General features: G+C 41.4%; 1 protein-coding gene across 1 annotated transcript in view; it reads left to right on the forward strand.

The window, feature by feature from the left end:
* LOC143930664 (alpha-2-macroglobulin-like protein 1) overlaps nt 1-21,453 on the forward strand; it is a 159,658-nt gene that overhangs the window by 114,768 nt on the left and 23,437 nt on the right. Inside the window, exons 25-30 of the mRNA XM_077455165.1 lie at nt 1,914-1,989; nt 6,831-6,987; nt 8,300-8,365; nt 12,037-12,199; nt 14,967-15,148; nt 18,618-18,833. Of these exons, the coding sequence (XP_077311291.1) occupies nt 1,914-1,989; nt 6,831-6,987; nt 8,300-8,365; nt 12,037-12,199; nt 14,967-15,148; nt 18,618-18,833 (860 nt within the window). The remainder of the gene's footprint in view (nt 1-1,913; nt 1,990-6,830; nt 6,988-8,299; nt 8,366-12,036; nt 12,200-14,966; nt 15,149-18,617; nt 18,834-21,453) is intronic.

Here is a 21,453-nt window from a genome sequence, read left to right on the forward strand (position 1 = left end):
GAACTTAGGCCGCGTACACACGCGCGGACTGTTCGCCCAACTTTGTCCGCTGAACAGTGTTTGGGCGGACAGTCCGCTCGTGTGTGGGCTTTCAGCGGACAGTTTCAGCGGACAGTTGGACGGACAAGGTTTTTCGGAAATTCCGTAAAACTGTCCGCTGAAACCTTGTTTCAGCGAACAGTCCGCTCGTGTGTAGGCTTGTTCGTCAAACAAAGTTGCGCGCATGCTCAGAAAGGATTTTCACGCCGAAAGCTATAATGCAGTGTATAGGACGTCGTATTTTTCGTCCCGTCGTACGTGCCGTTCACGTCATCGCGCACGGTTTCAGCAAACTGTTCGTCCGTCGTGTGTGGCCATGTCCGTCCATGCTAAGTTTGAGCGGACTGTTTGCCGAAACTGTTGGACGGACAAAGTTGGGCGAACAGTCCGCGCGTGTGTACGCGGCCTTACTAACAAGGACTTCAAAACACTGGAAAGCCAAAAGAAGCACCTTCATAGGGACTATAGTAAATCACAATATAATTGCCTTTATCCTTGTTGGTAGGGATCAGTGTTCTTTTAGTTTTGCCCTTTGTGTAGTGATTCCAAGGGTGGAGCTAGCGCCCATACTAATGTCAGCTGTAGGTGAGGCCCAGTAGAATGGGGTATGGGAACCAGTCACTCTTAAGTGATGTAGCTCAGTGTCCAGTAGGTGAGAATCAGAGTGCCTGGGCAGGACTGTTGGGAAGAATTCTTAAATAATATCAAATGAATGCAGCTTGGGGGCTTTGCCACCCCTGACCCTCTTTTGTGGATTTATAGCTTGGTCTAGAAAGGCTTCAGAGTCTGAAGCATAGGATTTCCCTTGGGAATGGTGTCATCAAGAAGGTACCTGGTATGCGACAAAGAGGTAGAGGTAGATAGCTGCAATAACAATAGAGTGTTCTGAATTTGAAGAGTTACTGTTTAGAAACTCTTATTAAGGCATACATTGGACCTCTTACAATGAGTAATGCATTGTTGTGCACTAAGGAATGCCTGTAACTTTAAGAACTGTGCTGGAGTGGATTACAGCAGTGATGAAAATAAAATGGTCTGGACAAGCCTTTATTTAATATGACCTCAGGCCTTGGATGTAGTTTGGAGGCTTTAGGCCAGGAGAAATGTTACACCACATGGCAGATCCAAGATGGCAGAGAGGTTCTTCAAAAGACAGGCCTGTAAGTGTCCTATCCAAGATAATTGGGGCAGGGTTCAGAGTTGGATGGCGCAAACTACACACCCAATTCAGGAGAAAATTGACAAATGGCTAAATATCAAGTACAGTAAAATACCCTTTAAAAAGTGTGACCACCTATGTCCTGCAGGACCAACAGCATAAACAATATCCCTCTGATTGGATCACTCCCCAAGTGAGTTGTATATAAATAGCAGGGAAACAACTGGCCAGCTCACTTGAAGGTCCTCAGTCGAGAGAGTCTAAGTTTAAGCCCGAAAGCCTGTTAGACTTCCTGCACAAGCAGCCATTCATTAAAATTAGAGGAGAAGCGGTTTAACCTTAAACTGCATGGAGGGTTCTTTACTGTAAAATAAGGATGTGGAATTCTCTTCCACAGGTGGTGGTTTCAGCAGGGAGCATTGATAATTTCAAAAAACTATTAGATAGGCACCTGAATGACCACAACATACATGGATATATAATGTAATACTGACATAAAAGCACATACACAGGTTGGACTTGATGGACTTGTGTCATTTTTCAACCTCACCCACTATGTAACTATAGAGCCCATAAATATAAAGAGATTTTCAGTTTGTGATATAAGGAGGAATATGCGTGTTAATGATTTAATGGAGTGCTGTGTTATCTCTGACTTGTCAACATAAAGTTGTGTATAGACTACGATATGAACATATCCTTTTTTTCTCTGCAGGTTACCAAAAACTACTAACATTCAAAACTGAGAGTGGGGGATATGCTACCTTTGCTGGCCGTTCTGCTAACAAATGGTATGTATTTATTGTGCAACTAAAGACAGAAATGTTATCTTTTGTTCTATTTTGAAGAAGAATACATACATTTATGCCAAAAAGAAAATATGCTAAAGCAAATATTCTCAGTTGTTTTTGTATATTCCTTATATGTTCCATAAATTCTAATATTTACAATAGTCATTTTTAATCCATTATTATTATTGTACATTGAATTGGATATCATCACTTCATTATGTTTTTTTGTTTTTTTTTAACCTCTACAATACAGGGCACTTTCCACCCCTTCCTTCCCAGCCCAATTTTGAGTTTTCAGCGTTCTCGCACTTTCAATTACAATTGCGCGGTCATGCTACACTGTACCTTAATGAAATTTTTACCATTTTGTTCGCACAAATATAGCTTTATTTTGGTGGTATTTATTCACGACTCCATGTTTTATTTTTTGCGATATAAGTGAAAAAAGAGCGGAAATTTGGGAAAAAAAACAATATTTTCTTTCTATTTTAAAAGGAATCCAATAAAATCGAATTTTGTCATAAGTTTATGCCAAAATGTTTTTGGTAAAAAAAATTCCGTTAAGTTGGTTTGTGTGATCACGGACAAATGTACGCAAATGATCGTGTGCAGGTGATCACGGACATATGTGTGCAAATAATCATTGGGACATGTGATTTTAGTGGGACATATTTGGGGGACATGTGTTTTTATTATTTGGGGACATGCGTGTATTACACTAGACTGGTGATCAGTGAGTAAAAAGCTGTAAATAACAGCTCATACTAACTGATCACCAGCCGGCTGCAGCGATCTACTCTCCTCTCCTCAGCGACGACTTCCGTGTGAGGAGAGGAGAGCCGATTTCCTGGCAACCGGCTGTTTTTTTACATCACATGACGGCTGTGATTGGACACGGCCATCATGTGATCAGGAAGGCCAATCACAGAGCCCTCCTGCCGATCCGAGATGCGCTGTGTCTGGGTGACACGAGCGCATCAGGATTGCGGCGCTGCGTGGGCATGCACGCGCAATCCCCCTCCTTCTGAAGGACGTTCCTGAATGTCCAGTCAGGAGAGGGCCGTATATATACATTGGCCAGGTGGGAAGTGGTTAAATAGCAAATATCGACTTATAATTTTTGCTTTTTAAATGAGATCAAGAATCCCCACCATGTATGCAGGGGGACAGGGATAGCAATACATCACCCTCACCTTTTTATATAGCTGAGAACAACTCGGGGAGCTGCCATATGGCCATTAGTAGTGTGGGGACTGGTCAACTGCCCCAGGTCATCAGTTTTTTTTCTTTTGGCAAGTCAACAGGTGGCGGGCATCGAGATTGGCAATTTTACAATGAGGGACTTTGTTGGGGGAATTTTTATTTTATTAATGACGGGACTATTTCTAGGTTACAATTCTTTTTTTTTTTTTTTGTAAATTAGTAGTGGTACTTTGGACCAATAATGATTCATGTAGGGAGGGAGCTGGTATCTAAACACTACCTTATTATTAAAGGGAGCTTGCAGATTCCAATAAGCCCCCACCTGCAGACCTCCACAATCCCTTCTCAGGGTTGTGAGGAAGAGGCCTTTGTCCTCACCCACATGGAACTCCCCATGTTAAGGACATAAGGACAGGTATGGTTTAATAAGGATGGCACTTGCTCACCCTCCATTTCCTTGGCAGCCAGGCTGCATGCTTTGGTTAAGGGTCTGGATTTTTCGGGGGACCCCTTAAAATCCTTTTCAGATTCAAACCAATTGGTAGGTATTTTTTTTTTTTGGGGGGGGGGGGGCGCTCTATGCCAATTTTTAAATTCTTGCTGTAGGATATTCTACAGCAAAAGTGACAATTACAAAGAACATAGTGACATTTCATTTCCATTCATTTAAAAAATGTTTTCCTTTGTAAAATGTCAAGACTGCTACATAGAAATGTACAACTTCACACATGCTGTTTAAAGAAATGTTAAATCTTTAATTTTAAACATTTACAATGTCACTGCTCCAGGCTGATTGAAATATAAAAAATGTGGCATTTGTACATGTTTCCCAAGTCAGTGTTCGCCTCCCCATGCAAATTTTTGTCACCCACTTGCCTATTAGTGCAGAAAATGGGCATTTTTAATTTGACAGATTTGTCACCCATTGACTTAATTGGGATGATTCAGGTTTGTCATCTTTGTTCACTGATAGAAATGTATAATAGCAAATATAACAGGAAGAGTTAGGCAGTATTAAACCCAGATGTGGTGGCTGTATTAGTTTCCTTTTTAAAGCTTTTTTCCATCTGTCTTCACTGGGTAATGTGGCCAGTAACACACCTCCTGTATTAGAGTACCCCCACTCAGGATGAAGGAGTATAGGGGCACCCTTAGGCAGCAGTATTGTTAATCTCAGGGAGGGGAGTGTTGCATCATGTACTAGCGGATTTAGAAAAACTAACACATTGAAGCTGGTCTCCAGCTAACACTTTATAGGCAGTTGCAGCAAACCATGATGTAACCAGCTATAAACCCTAATATAACCAGCTGCTGCTCTCAGTCTGTGCTCCCCCCTAATAAGCACTTTAAAATTGTGAACTGTGTATATAGACGTATAAACAAACATATTTATGCGCTATTTGACGCAACATTGTGCCACATAAACCTCAAAACCAATAAGTATGTGCAGTCGCTTATAATCAGAGGAAAATACAAAATAAGTAGAAAAAAAAGTGTGAAAAAAAAATAAAAAAATTGGTATAGTAGCGTGACAATTTAATCATGTTTAAAATCCATGTCTCAACAATATGGGGTTTATTTATTAAAACTGGAAAGGTGCAAAATCTGGTGCAGCTCTGCATAGAAACCAATCAGTTTCCAGATTGTATTGCCAAAGCTTAATTGAACAAGCTGAATTTAGAAGATGACTGGCTACTAGGGGTGCAACGGATCAAAAAACTCACGGATCAGATCGTTCCTCGGATCAGAGTCATGGATCGGATCATTTTTTGGATCAGCAAATAATAATTGAATTTGCAAAAACCTGTGAAAATTCCACCACCATATAGTCCCCACTGTAATATCCACGTCATCTCCCCCACTGTAATGGACATCTCCCCCACTGCAATATCCACAATCTGCCCCATATTGGCTGGGTATGGCTGAGCATGGCAGGGTATTGGCAGAGTATGGCAGGGTATTGGCAGAGTATGGAGGGATGGCTGAGCATGGATGGATGTGACTGCAATTGTCACAGAGCAGCATTGGGAGCACTACAGATGCAGCCCACAGCGCTGCTGCCATCCGATCTCTCGTTGCGGCCTTTCCTAAGGCCCAGGCAGCGGAGTGCTCCACAGATCGCGGGGTGTGCCGATCCGAACAGGTTGACCCGTTCGGATCACGGAACGGTGGCGATTCGTTGCACCCCTACTGGCTACCAGGCACAGCTGCTCCAGAGTATACCAGGTTTAGTAAATCTCCCCATCATTAATACTGACTCTGTTGATGGATGAATCAAGTGATTTTCTTTCCTGCAAATTATTGTTGCAGGAAAGAAAATCGCTCCATCTGTGGGCGGCTTTAGCTTGGATTTAGAAAAAGTCTGTGGCATAGTGGTAATACCAGCAACTAGTGAAGCCGGGAAGAAGGGGGATAGGTTGAGGTCAGTAAAATTAACTAAGTGCAACTGAAATGAATGGCGATAACTTCACCAATATTAAAAAAATAGTTCATATGAAAGTGACTAACTTCTAATAGCTATAACTACCTGGCTAAATGAGAACCTTCAAAGACATCTGTCACAGCCAGACCATCAGACTGACCCACCTAGCTTCTGCTTGCTTATGCGTGGGCTCATGTGACCACTTCCAGCACACTGGGTAGAAAAAATAAGAATAACACACAGCTAGGAGCGAATATACAGCAGATAACAAATGCAGTGACATTGATGAATAATAATAGTGAAATGATGCCACTAACGGAGTGGACTAAGAGCACCTATGCGCTCAGTTCACTTAGAAAATAGAAACCTGTTTGCTTCTGCAATACCTTTTTGTGCAGTCTGTAGGTCATGACACAATGGGTTTGCGTGGGAGAGGAATGTAGCATAGGGAAGCCCGCAAAATGTTCAGCCAAGCAATGTTCTTACGTCAGTTGTGAAAATCTGGCTCTAACTTGGTTCACTTACATCTACATGTCACCAATTGTTCTCAGTGCTTGGGCCTGGGTATGTGCAATTCAAACCAAAATGTCTTACCCCTTGTACACACGATCGGAGATTCCGACGGAATGTGTCCTATCGGACCGTTTTGTTGGATATTTTCCGACTGTGTGTGGTCTGCATCGGACTGTTTCCGTCGGAATATCCGACGGACCAAGTTTTCCAACTTGCCGGTCAAATTCCTAGACCAAAGCTATTGGCTACTAGCCTGAACGTAGTCCCGTCGTAACGAAATATTGTCATCACGTTATGTACAATCGAATTTTCCGACAATTTAGTCCGACCGTGTGTATGCAACATCACTTCTGAACCTCTTCCGGAATTAATCCGTTGGAATTACTCCGACGGATTTGGTTGTCGGAATCTCCGACCGTGTGAACAAGGGCTAAGTGGAAGTCAGACTTTGAAGACAATAAGAGGATTGGGGCTTCTTGTTTGGTAAAGAGAAGAGAAAAACAGAGAAGGGCATTGACTGAAAAGAATTATTACAATCATAAAGAAATATGTTTTAAAAAATACCCCAAAGTGACTCTCAGACCTTGGCAGTAACATTTGGGGACCTAGGCAAAACCAAGGACTGGCTATGGAAACTGTAACAATTTTTAAAAATGATTTTATGTTTAAATAGAGCCTCTCTTTAACCATTATTCTCTTTCAGGATCACAGCCTTGGTAGTTAAGGCTCTTAATTGTGCCAAGCAGTTTATCTATGTAGATGAGAAGGACATTCAGGAAGCTATCCACTGGCTGAAAACTGTACAGTTGCCCAATGGATGTTTTAACATTTCTGAGTCCTATTTTTACAATGACATAGACGTGAGTAATTCAGATCTGCTATACTAATATATAGTATATTGACACATATCTTATAAATCTGTAATCTCTCACCATGTAGGAAACATGCACGTGTTTACGGCCAACCTCTACCAGCTGCCTCGTGTGCCCATTAACTACTTGTTCACTGATAAAGACTGAGTATGCAACCAGCAAAGTCAAAGTCAGAACACCTAATTCACATATGTTTTTCAAGTCATGAAGTATTGAAAGTAATTTACATAAAAACAACTAGGCTTAGGCTAGGGATAATAGTCTCCATATTTCTGTCATCACAGGTTTCTTTTAACTCCTGCTTGCAATATGTACGAGGGAGGGGTCTTCAAAAAGTGTCCACACTTTTTTATATTTAATATAGTTAAAAAAAAAGTGTGAAATTTTGTAAATTAAAATGTTGTTAGTAAATGTCATTGATCTGCTAGACCATGTGAGAAGCAAGTTAGAAGTATGAAGGATGAACATGGCTTACAACACCCAGACATTTGTTTTGTGCTAAAAAAATTCAAAATCTCCAAAAAATTCCCACAGTGTAAACTGATCATCAAGCACATTGTTGACTTCATCACAAGAAACAACCTGATGAGTCAAATGTAACAGTGACAACTCAAGGACATATTTATGCAATGATGTCACTCCCATCCCATCCCCTTTTGCATATGTGGCCGAGGATTTTTGGCCTTGTCGGCAAATTGTGCCTGGGTGATGCCAGTGGTTGTAGAAATGCAGCAGGCACAGACAAGGGCAGATGCACACATATCACATCAGTGCTTGCAAAGAACACAGTAGATGCAGGCACCCAATGCTTCATTAGCAACCACTGACAACAGGAAGCTGTCTTCACAGAAACATACAAACCTACAAATACTCGCGCAACATTCAAAGATAAAAGATGTTCTCCCCTTGGAAACAACACAGAATCCAAAACTAATTAAAAAAAATTCAAGTAAAACCAGAAAGCACAACCTAATACATGTTGTTACATTACACAGGACATATTTCATTTTAAATCAACTATACCCACAATAGGACAAGCATAAAACAATTCAAAAAGTCATCATTACCAATCAAACCCCTAATGGGGACATGGGCAGCATTATAACCCAACAGACATTGTGATGTCTTTACTCTGCTACTGTCTTTTAACAGGAGAATTGAGACTCCATAGAGGATGTAAATAGAGAGGAAAAATATGATGGGGAGTCCCATGAAATGTGGGGATTTAATTATGTTGTCTCCATAATTGGTGGTATGACTGTTAAAAATGCTCATCTTTACATCATTTTTTTTTTCTCAGGATGAGGAGCTCACAGAGACTACTTTTATTCTCATCTCTCTGCTGGAACATCGACTTGTCCATGATGTAAGTTCTTTGCTCTTATTAGTCTTCATATTTTCTTGATAAGTCAGAAAACCAAAAACAGCACAAAAAATTATGTGAAAGAAAGAGGAAGTAAACTCTGGTAATTCTTTCTTTTTTTTTCCCTTCCTGCAAAGTAAATTGTCACATAATGTGCTAGTATGCATCACATACTAGCATATTATGTGACAATTACCTGCAAACGAAGCCTGCGTTGTCCCCACTGCAGGTCGCATCCATCTTTGCCCGTCTTCCTTCTGAGGCCGCGAATTATGGCTGTGTGACTGGCCGGAGCCGCGTGATGTCACTCCCACGCATGCACATGGGAGCTATCAGTCACGGCACTGACTTCTGAAGTCAGCCGTTCCTTCAGCCATCATCAGCCATTCCTTCAGAGTACAAGCGCTGATGACATTGGCGCAGTATACAGTAAATATCTTATAAACGGCGCAGGTTTAGGAGATATTTACAGTACCTACAGGTAAGCCTTATTCTAGGTTTACCTATAGGAACAAACATGAGAGTGGAGGTTTACAACCTTTTTAATTCTTAATTCTGTTCAGGACTAAAAAATATAAATTACACAAAATGTCTTGGGTCTGGTTCATACCAGTGCACTGCGTTTTCAGCCTCATCATTTGCATGCTATACCAACTTGAAAAACTGTGCTTGGAACTAGCAGCAAATCACAGTGACAAGAAATAATGTAAATATGAATGGTGCTACCAAAAAAAAGTGCTAACAAAAAAGTGATAATAGAAAGCAGCTCTGCTGCAAGATATTTTATCACAGGCCAGAACTAATAAATCAAAGAAAGCATTGCGCTATAAACAATACTGAACTATAAAATAAAATTGCATTTATTTAAAACATTAAACAAATATGATATAAATATGCTGTGGTACCAGCATGCTACATAATCAATTATAGGACACCCATGGGTGCTAGAATCCAAGAGCAGATGCATCAACACACCTGATATAGTTATACAGTTCTCAGATATGATGTTCATAAAAATTCATATAAGTTTAAGTAACTCCTCTTTATGAGTGTTCAAACAAGAGTAATCAAGCATCCAATCACCAATTGGTCTCCAAAGTGTGACACCCCCACCTTACTATAGATGCAAGCTTGCCAAAAGCAGTGGACCCTCTAACTAGAGAGAGGTCAGATGCGCATTTGGCCAAACACCCTGGTAGGGGTAATCACAGGACTCTCCCACCAGGTCCATTCAGGGTTGAGAGTATGGACTGTACTCCTCATCGCAATGGGACCACAATCGACATAAGGAAAGACGCTCCACATATTGTAAAACCATACTGGTAGTTTATTGTAAAAAATGTATTGGACTTGCATATCAGAAGAACATAACTTGCAATTTGAAAAACAGCTGGTTGGCTAAAAGCACAGAAGTACACTTCTTGTAACCTGATGGCATCACGTGTGATGAAACGCATAGGGCTGAGTGATGTGCTGATGTCATTGCGCGTTCCAGGAAGTTTGGGACGCTTCTGTGCTTTTAGCTGGCCGGCTGCTTTTAAAATTGTGAGCTATTTTCTGATATGTAAGTGCAATTAATTTTTTACAATAAACAACCAGTGTGGTTGGAGCTTCTTTACTTATGTTGAGTGCAGTCTCATTGGGGCACCATCACAATAAGAAGTACAACCCATACCTTCAACACTGAGTGGACCTGGAGAGTCCTGTGATTACCCTGACCAGGGTGTTTGGCCATACGCTCGTCTGACCTCTTTAGAGGGTCCACTGCTTTTGGTAAGCTTGCATTAAGGTGGGGGTGTCACACTTTGGAGACCTATTGGTGATTGGATGCTCGATTACTCTGACTTAAACACTTAATGAAGAGGAGTTACTTAAACTTCTATGAATTTTACTCTGAGAACTATACCAGTATATCAGTGTATTGGTGTATCTGCTCTTGGATTCTGCCACACATAGGTGTCCTGTAATTGATTATATAGCACTCAACCAATCATGAACAGCTTTGTATTCTCTAAATGAATACAAAGCTTCCTTTGATTGACTGGGGCAGAGATTGTGACATCATCTGTCTGCCTTAACCAATCAGAGGAAGCTTTGTATTCATTCAGAACAGACAAAGCTGCTTATTAGTGCCTGAGCACCATTCAGCCCAACCTCATTTTGTTCCGTGTGTAGAATGGGAAGTTTGTATCCCACAACTGCAACACAGTACTGTACACTTTGGTTGAGGCTACATACAGTGTATACAGTGCACCCAGCAGTAGCACCTGCTAGAGTAAGGAATAGTTAATTTGGCACAAACAAACAAGTTAAAATAAAAGTACAGCTGGAGATCAGGTTTAAAATATTACATATAAATATTATGCATTTTGTTATGTAGCCAGCAGATGGCGTTTCCTGCTTCTTTCTTATGTTTTTAGGGAACTACTTGGCTCCTTTGTGACCATGTTATTTACAGAGCTGGATAGCTCAAGCATAAAAGAATATACCCATAGGTCAAAGTGTCCTACGCCTAATCCCCCTCATTCTTGCTGGCATTTAAACTGTACAGTTGGCTCCGTCTGACTGACACAATGTAGCATACTGATTCTGCTATACTCTTTAGAAATTAAGAAGTCCTCTGTAAATTCTTTGTCACAGGTGTTCCATGGTTTAAATGTATATTTGTAAATCAAATATTGAAAAAAAAAAATATAGATATATAGTAACACTGCATTGGTCCAGGGCTAATTGTTTCTATTTTCACAGTTGTCTTAGGCTACATTCACGGCAGTGATTAAAGTAGGGTTCCACACATTTGTAAGTTTATTAAAAATCAGCAGCTACAAAAAGTGTAGCTGATGACTTTTAAGTGACAGTGTAGGCACCCGGCAGTGACAGCTTGCGGCTTCATAGCTAGGTGCGCACTGGCGAATCGCTCTGCGCTCTTAGTACCCAGGCAATCTTCTGGAACCTGTGACCTGTTCCAGAAGATTGCAGAGAGGGAGGGGGAGAGGAGGAGTTGCCTAAGGGGAAAGGAGGTGTCACTTACATGGCGAGGTGACGAGAACAGGAAGTGGGAGCTGGGTACCTGTCAAAACAAGTTACCCCCCCCCCCCCCCCCCAAAAAATGACATGCCAAATGGAGTGCTTAAAGCAGAAGTGCCACCTTTGGGTGGAACTCCACTTTAAAGCCAGTGCAAATTGTAGTGCAAGGAATCTTCTGTTTACAGCTGCAGATGAGCGGCTAAGTGCAACTTCCAGCCCCTTTCACCATAATTGCAGGTCACTGGCGGCTGCAGCTAGTTCTGACTCTACAGCTGTAAACAGACTGGCTTTAATCGCTGGAAAGAATGTAACCTAAAGCATGTCTTTTCTGTAAAAAAAAATAAAATAATGGATGGGCAGAAGTACGAAAAAATTGGTAGTCAAAACAACTTCCATGCATGCATATCATCTGTGTATTTTGCAATCTGCCTGGAGTTAAGCTTTAAAAAATTTTGAGCAGTTTAAAATCATCCTATTTCTAAAAAAAGCCACCTTTGATTCACCATACCACCCTAAGTCTCATTTTCAGACAGGAAATAGGCATGTGGTGGTCAATTTCGTTGGCCTAATATTTATACTCCAGATTTATCTAGTATTTTTTTTTCTTTTATTCATTCTGTCTCTTATGGCCCACTTTTTATGTCTAGGGAAGTATTGTGGAGAATGCCAAATCTTGCATAACGAAAGGAGCAGAAACTGTAAACTCACCGCATGCATTGGCTCTCCTGGCATATGCCTTCACCTTGTTAGGAGACAGTGAGATGAGAGCGCTAATGCTAAAACGTCTGGATGAACATGCTAAGAGAGAGGGTAAGTAGTATTGAGTGAAGAACAGAATTTTAACTGCACAAGTTATTAACGCCCAACAAGAGCCAATCACCCTTTTCAGTTTTTTTTTTTTTTTTATATTGGGGGTTAGAATCTGTGTCTGATTAACTGTTGGCAAGATTGCTTCTCATTTCTTAGTATTTGATGGGTGTTAAACAAAAATGTAAATGAGGGGAATTCACCAAATGATACGAGAGCCACCACTTTATAAATCTGAATGTCTCTCAGAAACATTTTCAAACAAAAACACAGACATCAATACCAACCATTTTCCCTTCTCTTTAAACCTAAAGCCAAAAAATTGCATATAATGCATTTCAAGCAAAAATGTTTATTCTTTCTAATTATTAATCCAGAATACAGGTACAATTACCTTATACTGCTGCCTACAGGAGGTTTGTTGTACACTGGCATACATAGAAATCGCAAGTCGGCCCTTGTATAGCCCCTCTGTGCAGCATGCCTCTGATTTCTTTTGCTAGTGTCCAAGGAGGCTGGATACTTTTTCCTCAAATCTGTTAAAAAAATCCCCAAAATTGTTATAGCCTTCATTTCATCATACAGCCACAAGTCCTATATTGACAGTTGTGCAGGTGCGGATGAGTGACTCTGGTTGCACAATTCTGTATTCAGGGCTAAGCACCCACACACCTGTGAATGTAGGACCTGCAGTTGTGTTCATTTAACCAAAGCATCCCAAAAGAATAACATAGGCTGTCAATATGCAGCTCCAGCCGCATAAACAAACCACCCATTAGGCCACAGCACCCATGTGATGGAGCCCCAAGACCTCAGTTATATACAGAGCACATTTATGATCACAGGATTTACAGTATCTCACAAAAGCGAGTACACCCCTCAAATTTTTGTAAATATTTTAGTATCTTTTCATGTGACAACACTGAAAGAATGACACTTTGCTACAATGTAAAGTAGTGAATGTACAGCTTATGTATAACAGTGTAACTTTGCTATCCCCTCAAAATAACTCAACACACAGCCATTAATGTCTAAACTGCTGGCAACAAAAGTGAGTACATCCCTAAGCGAAAATGTCTGAATTGGGCCCAATGTCATGTGACTCATTAGTGTTACAAGGTTTCAGGTGTGAATGGGGGGCAGGTGTGTTAAATTTGGTGGTGTTGCTTTCACTCTCTCATACTGCTCCCTGTTCGTTCAACATGGCAAATAACTCTCTAAGGATCTGAAAAAAAAGAATTGTTGCCCTACACAAAGATGGCCTAGGCTAAAAAAAGATTGACAAGATCCTGAAACTGAGCTGCAGCATGGTGGCCAAGACCATACAGCAGTTTAACAGGATAGGTTCCTCTCAGAACAGGCCTCATCATGGTCGACCAAAGAAGTTGAGTGCATGTGCTCAGCGTCATATCCAGAGATTTTCTTTGGGAAATAGACGTAAGAGTGCTGCCAGCATTGCTGCAGAGGTTGAAGGGGTGGGGGATCAGCCTGTCATGCTCAGACCATACGCCACACGCTGCATCAAATTGGCTTGCATAGCTGCCATCTCAGAGGGAAGCCTCTTCTAAAGATGATGCACAAAAAAGCCTGCAAACAGTTTGCTGAAGACAAGCATACTAAGGACATAGATTACTGGAACCATGTCCTTTGGTCTGATGAGACCAAGATAAACGTATTTGGTTCAGATGGTGTAAAGTGTGTGTCACGGCAACCAGGTGAGGCGTACAAAGACAAGTGTGTCTTGCCTACAGTCAAGCATGGTGGTGGGAGTGTCATGGTCTGGGGCTGCATGAGTGCTGCCGGCACTGGGGAGCTACAGTTCATTAAGGGAACCATGAATGCCAGCCTGTACTGTGACATACTGAAGCAGAGCATGATCCCCTCGCCTTGGAGACTGGGCCGTAGGGCAGTATTCCAACACAATGACCCCAAACACACCTACAAGACTACCACTGCCTTGCTAAAGAAGCTGAGGGTAAAGGTGATGGACTAGCCCAACATGTCTCCAGACCTAAACCCTATTGAGCATCTGTGGGGCATCCTCAAACGGAAGGTGGAGGAGTGCAAGGTCTCCAACATCCACCAGCTTCTGTGATGTCATCATGGAGGAATGGAAGAGGACTCCAGTGAAGTGCTGGAAAATAATGGTGGCCACACAAAATATTGACACTTTGGACCATTTTGGACATTTTCACGCACACTACTACATTTTTAGAAAAGCATAATTTCTTCAGTGTTGCCACATGAAAAGATATAATAAAATATTTGCAAAAAAATGTGAGGGGTGTACTCACTTTTGTGAGATACCGTATGTCTAGTCTCCATTGACTGAGAAATATATGAATTAGTAATGAGTTAGATATGGTACAGTGACACTGAGGAATTCCTCGTCTAGTACCAGTCATGTGTGAGACACACACAGTGCAGTACAGGCAGGCATCCAGAGGGTGGCACAAAGTGTGTGTCTATGGGCAACACCAGCCGGATCTGGATACAGCTCTATTAATTTCCTCCGTCAACATCCTGTGCCCAATAATCACTGCCGGTCTGGGGAATTTTGCACCCAGGGCAACCGTCCCTGTGGTCCACCCATGCTATCTTCCAAGTGAGTGAATCAAAATAATTTGTGGCCATTGGCATTACAGCCAGGGAACTAGCATTCTGAAACGGAGAGGTCAGCATTGGCAGCCTATACGTCTCACCTAATATATGTACTTTATCATATTGCTTGAAGCAGATATTTTAATTTGTACTGTACATTTTAATTTAGGTGACAGAAAGTACTGGATAGGTACTGGCTATCGTCATGGAGATCTCGAAATATCCTCATACGCCATCTTGGCTCTGCTTTCTGACAAGATAATCACCCACAAAGATCTTGAGCAAAGTTCTTATTCTGTTTATTGGCTTGCATCTCAACAAAATCCATGGGGTGGCTTCTCCTCTTCTCAGGTCATATATTTTCTTTACAATTCTCTATTTCTTCTATAAGATATTATAACTGTTACTTTAGTACATAAGTGGACTTTGAGGCTCTCAGATCGATTCGGAAATCTTTTTCCCTGTTAAGGCAGAACTTAAAGTGGAATTTTAGTCAGAAAATTAAGTTCCGCTAGATCACTTCAAACTGGCCCCTTTTGCAGGTATAGCTATGAAAAACATTAAAGGGGTTGTAAAGGTAAATGTTTTTTCACCTTAATGCATTCTATGCATTAAGGTGAGAAAACATCTGACACTGCCTGCGCCCTGAGCCCCCCCGTTTTACTTACCTCACCCCTCGAAAGTCCCGCGCTCGTCCCCCGCCGTCCTTCTTCACCACTCAGCCTGGCCGCTGATTGGCTGGAGTGGATGGATTGAAAGCAGCGGGGCCGGGGGGCCGGGCCGTGTGATACAGCGAGCGCCTATAGCCGCCGGCTGTATCACGGGAGCGCGCCCGCAGATGCTTCTCACCATGCGAGGGAGCTTGCATGAACGTGAGAAGTACCTGTGGGAGGAAGCCAAGACAGCCGCAGAGGGACCCCAGAATAGCAGGTTGGGGGCCACTCTGTGCAAAACGAGCTGCACAGTAGAGGTAAGTATAACATGTTTGTTATTTAAAAAAAAAAAAATAATTTACTTTACAATCCCTTTAAGCCTAAATATTCATAAAGGGTAAAATGGTATAACCCTATATAATATAGTGGCTTAAAACATGTGTAATATAATAAAATGGGACTTTTGAGGCACAAAATTCTTATACTTAAAATACATTATTTAATTCACTTTAAAATATAGAAATATTACATAAAAACATTTTTATATTGCAATATATGATCAGAAACATCCAAAATTGTCAATAGTATATATCTTGTCTATGTATGGTGATCATAGAGGCTCAATGTGTTTCCTGGATTTAGTTCACTTCCTCAGGAGCCAATGATGCACAATTTGTACAGCGTATAATCTAGGTAGAACAATAATTTAATAAAAATAATTTATGCACAGTTCTTATTTACACCATCACCCTCTATGTAAACAGAATCATCAAAAGTGTGCCCAGACACCTGGAGGGGAAAAGGAAATAGGCACATTTTAATGTGAAGTAAATAATGTATTTTAAATATAAGAATGTTGTGCCTCAAAAGTCCAATTTTTGATATCACACGAGCTTTAGGTCGATATGTAAAACATTAAAAATAAGCGTCTATACTGTTTAAAATCCAGTAATACACTGTCTCGCTCTGCTCTGCACATGCTCAATTGCTCTCCATTTTAGGCATTTGTAGGCACTGCTGAGATTGTAGAGGCCGATCTGCTGACAGCCTTCAAGCGGAACTAAACCCTCTTATACTTTAAAGACAATGAAGCTGCTTCTGTTTGATCTGCAAATGCCATGGTGTTGCACATGTGATAAGTTATGACACCAGCCATTTGATGGTTTGACAGTTTGGTTGAGGACACAAGCAAATGTGACAGTTAGCAATCCTGGCATTCCAGGAATGTAACAGTTTTTAGTTTTTTTTTAAACTGGTAAACCAATGGGTTTAGTTTTGCTTTATGTTTTACTACTGTTCAGGGGCTCTGGGCAAAATGGTGACTTCCAGCAAGAAGAAACCGGAGCAATACTGGAGGCAATTTACAGCACACACTAATTTTGGTAGCATAATTATTAATGTGGAATGTATGTTGCTTGCTAAAGAACATTATTTTTTAGCAAGTTGTTATGGGTATTGTTCTGCTTTATCTATATAGAATTTACTTCCTGAATCCATCTGTACCTGGCTTAGAAAGACCCTGCTCCCCTCCTCTAGATTAAAGAAAAAATGCCCATGAAGACTCTTGGGAAGCATGACATCAGTTGCATCAGGAAGCAACTGAAGAAATGTAAAATAATAATGTCATAGTAATGTACATATAATATACCTTCCTATCTATTAATTAAAGCTAGCATCATAAGGATTAAAATAGTTCACCTTGGTCCCTGAGGCCGCGTACACACGCGGGGACTGTTCGCCCAACTTTGTCCGTCAAACAGTTTCAGCGGACAGTCCGCTCAAAATTAGCATGGACGGACTTGCCCACACACGACGAACGAACAGTCCGCTGAAACCGTGCGCGATGACGTGAACGGCACGTACGACGGGACTAGAAAACGACGTCCTATACACTGCAATGCAAACTTCGGCGTGTAAATCCTTTCTGAGCATGCGCGGAACTTAGTTTGACGAACAAGCCTACACACGAGGGGACTGTTCGCTGAAACAAAGTTTCAGCGGACAGTTTTTTGGAATTTCCGAAAAACTTTGTTCAGCAGACTGTCCGCTGAAACTGTCCGCTGAAAGCCCACACACGAGCGGACTGTCCGTCGAAACACTGTTCAGCGGACAAAGTTGAGCGAACAGTCCCCGCGTGTGTACGCGGCCTGAGAGTTTATTTCCAGTAAACAGTATTCCCTGTGAACACATCAGTAAGTGCTTGGCATCACTTTTGGCTGTAAAAAAACACATAATTGTCCACCTGCCATTTCACACTTCTCTGCTGCAAACACAAAGGAACCCACATTGGGTTGTGGGAATTCATAGAGTATACAAAAATCAAAGTATTCGTTTGTTAAAAACTGCAGGAAACATGTTTGTGTTCACTTTTGGGTTGCAGAATTATTTATGCTGAATTTTAGCTCAATTTTTATTTTTCTGTACAGCTTTAGTTACATTACTGATTGCACTGATTGTAACATAATCGGAGAGTAGAAGGGAGAATGTGTATGATATACAAAGTTGTGTACATGGATATGGAATTGACATATGTTTCTAATGTTTTATGTATGCTAAAAAAAATGTAAGAATCATTTCTGGTCAGTGTTGTCTGCTTGAAGTAGCAACTAAAAATTCCCTAAAATGTCCTCTAATCTGACTTTATATTTATGGTTTACTAGATAAATTTTTATTTATTTTTTGTTAAAAGATAACTAAACCCAAGAACAAAAATCAAATATATTTCAGTTTACCATTGCTTAAACTTGGTTGCTGCATTTGTTTTAATTTAGCAGGCTGAGAACAATTTCCACAAGTACAGAAAAATACCTGTTCTTGCCAGAAAATGCAATGTCCATTTAACTTTTAGTGAGCTACACCAAAAGCATAAACCAGTGTTATTTTTCTTCTTTAAACGACTGGTCTCCCTATCCCATCTAATGGAGCTGAAGAGAGAAATGCACGTTTGAAGTCCAGCCTGGATGGAATAGATAGCCCTTTTCATAAATACAATGGAGGAGTGAGCGCAGCCACCCACGGACTGCAAATGTGTTCTTCACAGTATTACTGGGTTAAATAAAGCAAAAAAAACAAACCAAAAAAACTAAAACTTATGTAGATGCCTCATTTTAAGGCCTAGTGAGCTGCAATATATGCGTTGATGCTTATAAAGATTTTATATGTTACAGGACACTACATTAGCTCTTCATGCTCTTGCTAAATATGCCAAGGCCACCAACCACAAGAAGGGAGACTCAACTGTTATTATTGAAGATGATTCAGGATTTCACAAAGAGGTTCACGTAACCAAGCAGAACAGCCTCCTTGTCCAAACAGTGGATCTGCCTAAAATCCCAGGAATTTACACCGCCTCTATCAAAGGAGATGGCTGTGTTTACACACAAGTGAGTAGAATTCTGTTATTTCCATCTGCCTTGAGCTAATTTTTCCAGAACGCACACATAGTAGAGCTTATTGCACCTTTTAGGAGGACAGGACGATCACCTATAAACCTGGGGCTCTCCAAATCAGAGTAGAGTCAAAAAGGAAAAAATATGTTATTACTTAATGCAAACTTACATGATGGGGTGGCAATGGAGGTGAGTCTTATTCGGGAGTATAAGCAGTGCTGGGTGCAGTCAGTGATTAGGGTATAGCTGCAAACATATATAACCAACATTTTCCCAACAAAGACTAAAATACAAGTATTACATAACATTAAATATATAATTATAAGGTACTTCTTACAATACAAGAGAACAAAATGACATATGAATGAGAGACATAACACTTGGAGGGGGCTAAAGGAGAAGAAAATGTGTACAAGAAAGTTGGTGGATGAGATGGAGAGAACAGAGGGGTGCTGAATGAGAAAAGGAAATTTAGGGAGTTCACTCTATGCAGACTAGAGAAGTACAGGAGGGGCAGCTGCTCTGGGCACTGTGATATCATGTGAGATGGGGAGGTGCCACAAGGAGACAGGGGGGGATTTGTGCTAGAAGGGGGAATTTGGGAGGCAACAGGGGGTAAAAATTGTTCTAGAGGGGAAATTTGATTGGGGGGGGGGTGCTAGGAGTGGTGATACAGTAGAGGGGGGGGGGGGGAATTTGTGCTAGATGAGGATTTTTTTTTGGGGGGGGGGATTTGTGCTTGTAAGTATAATTGGGGGAGGATTTGTGCTGGGAGGGGGGATTATGAGTGTGGAGGGTTGTACTTTCTGCTGGAAGTGATTTTTTTTTTCTCAGGAGGGGAGGGTTTTACTGTTGGGATTTGATGAAAGAGAATTTGGGCTGGGAGGAGGGGGCAAATAATTGTTCTGGGAGGGAGGATTTCAGCAGGTAGATGCTCCTTTTTCCTTTTTTTTGGGGGGGTGGGAGTTTGCTGACACATAATTCTCATACATCTTGGGGGGGGGGGCACAGTTTGATTATGTTCACCCTTTGCTCTAGATTACCTTGTCCCGGCACTGAATGGAGGTAGATGAGAGTGGAGCAATACAGAGGGGTGCTGGGCGTGAATGAGAGGAGTAGCACAGGTTGTTGCTAGAGGCAAATAGGTAAAAGGATATGGGAAGGACTGAAGATAAATAAGAAAACAGGCAGTTCTGGAAATAGATAAGAGAAACAACATGATGGTTGTGCTTTTGCAAATATATATATATATAGTAGTGAGTAGCACTTTCGCATAGCCGTAAGAAGGGTCGCTAGTTCGAGTCCCAACCACGACACTACCTGCCTGGAGTTGCATGTTCTCCCTGTGCCTGCGTGAGTTTCCTCCGGGTACTCCGGTTTCCTCCCACACTCCAAAGACATGCTGGTAGGTTAATTGGATCCTGTCTAAATTGTCCCTAGTATGTATGAATGTGAGTTAGGGACCTTAGATTGTAAGCTCCTTGAGGGTAGGGACTGATGTGAATTTACAATGTATATGTAAAGCGCTGCGTAAATTGATGACGCTATATAAGTAACTGAAAAAAATAAATATAGTATCTCACAGAAGTGAGTACACTCCTCACATTTTAGATTTTTGTAAATATTTATATCTTTTCTGACAACACTGAAGAAATGACTTTGCTACAATGTAAAGTAGTGAGTGTACAGCTTATATAACAGTGTAAATTTGCTGCCCACTCAATATAACTCAACACCTAATGGGTTACTTTCTCTTTGTCTCCCTGAAAGGTAAAGCATAATGGGCTACTATGCATAGCATAGTAGCCCACTATGTGTCACTTACCTGACACAGGAGCCAGTGATGTCACCATTGTCCCCTGTAGCACGAAGCGTCCATATTCTTCCGGAGATCGCTGCTCCGGCACTGTGAGTGGCCAGAACAGAGATGACGTCACTCCCGCGAATGCGCACGGGAGCCGCCACTAACTGCATATCACCGTTAGCAGCGGCATGCTCAGTGCGCCTGCGCACCGCTGTCTGCGGCACATGTGCCATAGACAGCGGTGCCTGTCTTTTTGCAAATATAATTTCATGGACCTACAGGTAAGCCTTAATCTAGGCTTACCTGTAGGTCAAAGTGGTCTGTAAGGGTTTACAATGACTTTAATGTCTAAACTGTGTGAATTAAAGTGAAAATGATCCAATTGGGTCCAATTAGCCATTTTCCCTCCCTGGTGTCATGTCACTTGTTAGCGTTGCAAGGTCTCAGGTGTGAATGGGGAGAAGGTGTGTTAAGTTTGAAGTGATCCCTCTCACTCTCTCATATTGAGTCACTGCAAGTTCAACATGGCACCTCATGGCAAGGAACTCTATGAGGATCTGAAAAAAAGAATTGTTGCACTACATAAAGATGGCTTATGCTAGAAGAAGCTTGCCAAGACCATATAGTGGTTTAACAGGACAGGTTCCATTCAGAACAGGCCTCGCTATGGTTGACCAAAGACGTTGAATGCACGTGCTCAGTGCCATATCCAGAGGTTGTCTTTGGGAAATAGACATATGAGTTCTGCCAGCATTGCTTCAGAGGTTGAAGGAGTGGGGGGTCAGCTTGTCAGTGTTCAGACCACACTGC

The sequence above is a fragment of the Lithobates pipiens genome, unplaced genomic scaffold, assembly GCF_037356315.1.
Source record: "Lithobates pipiens isolate NorthernLeopardFrog02 unplaced genomic scaffold, aLitPip1_a1.2 Scaffold_25, whole genome shotgun sequence".
NCBI classification, from domain to species: Eukaryota; Metazoa; Chordata; class Amphibia; order Anura; family Ranidae; genus Lithobates; species Lithobates pipiens.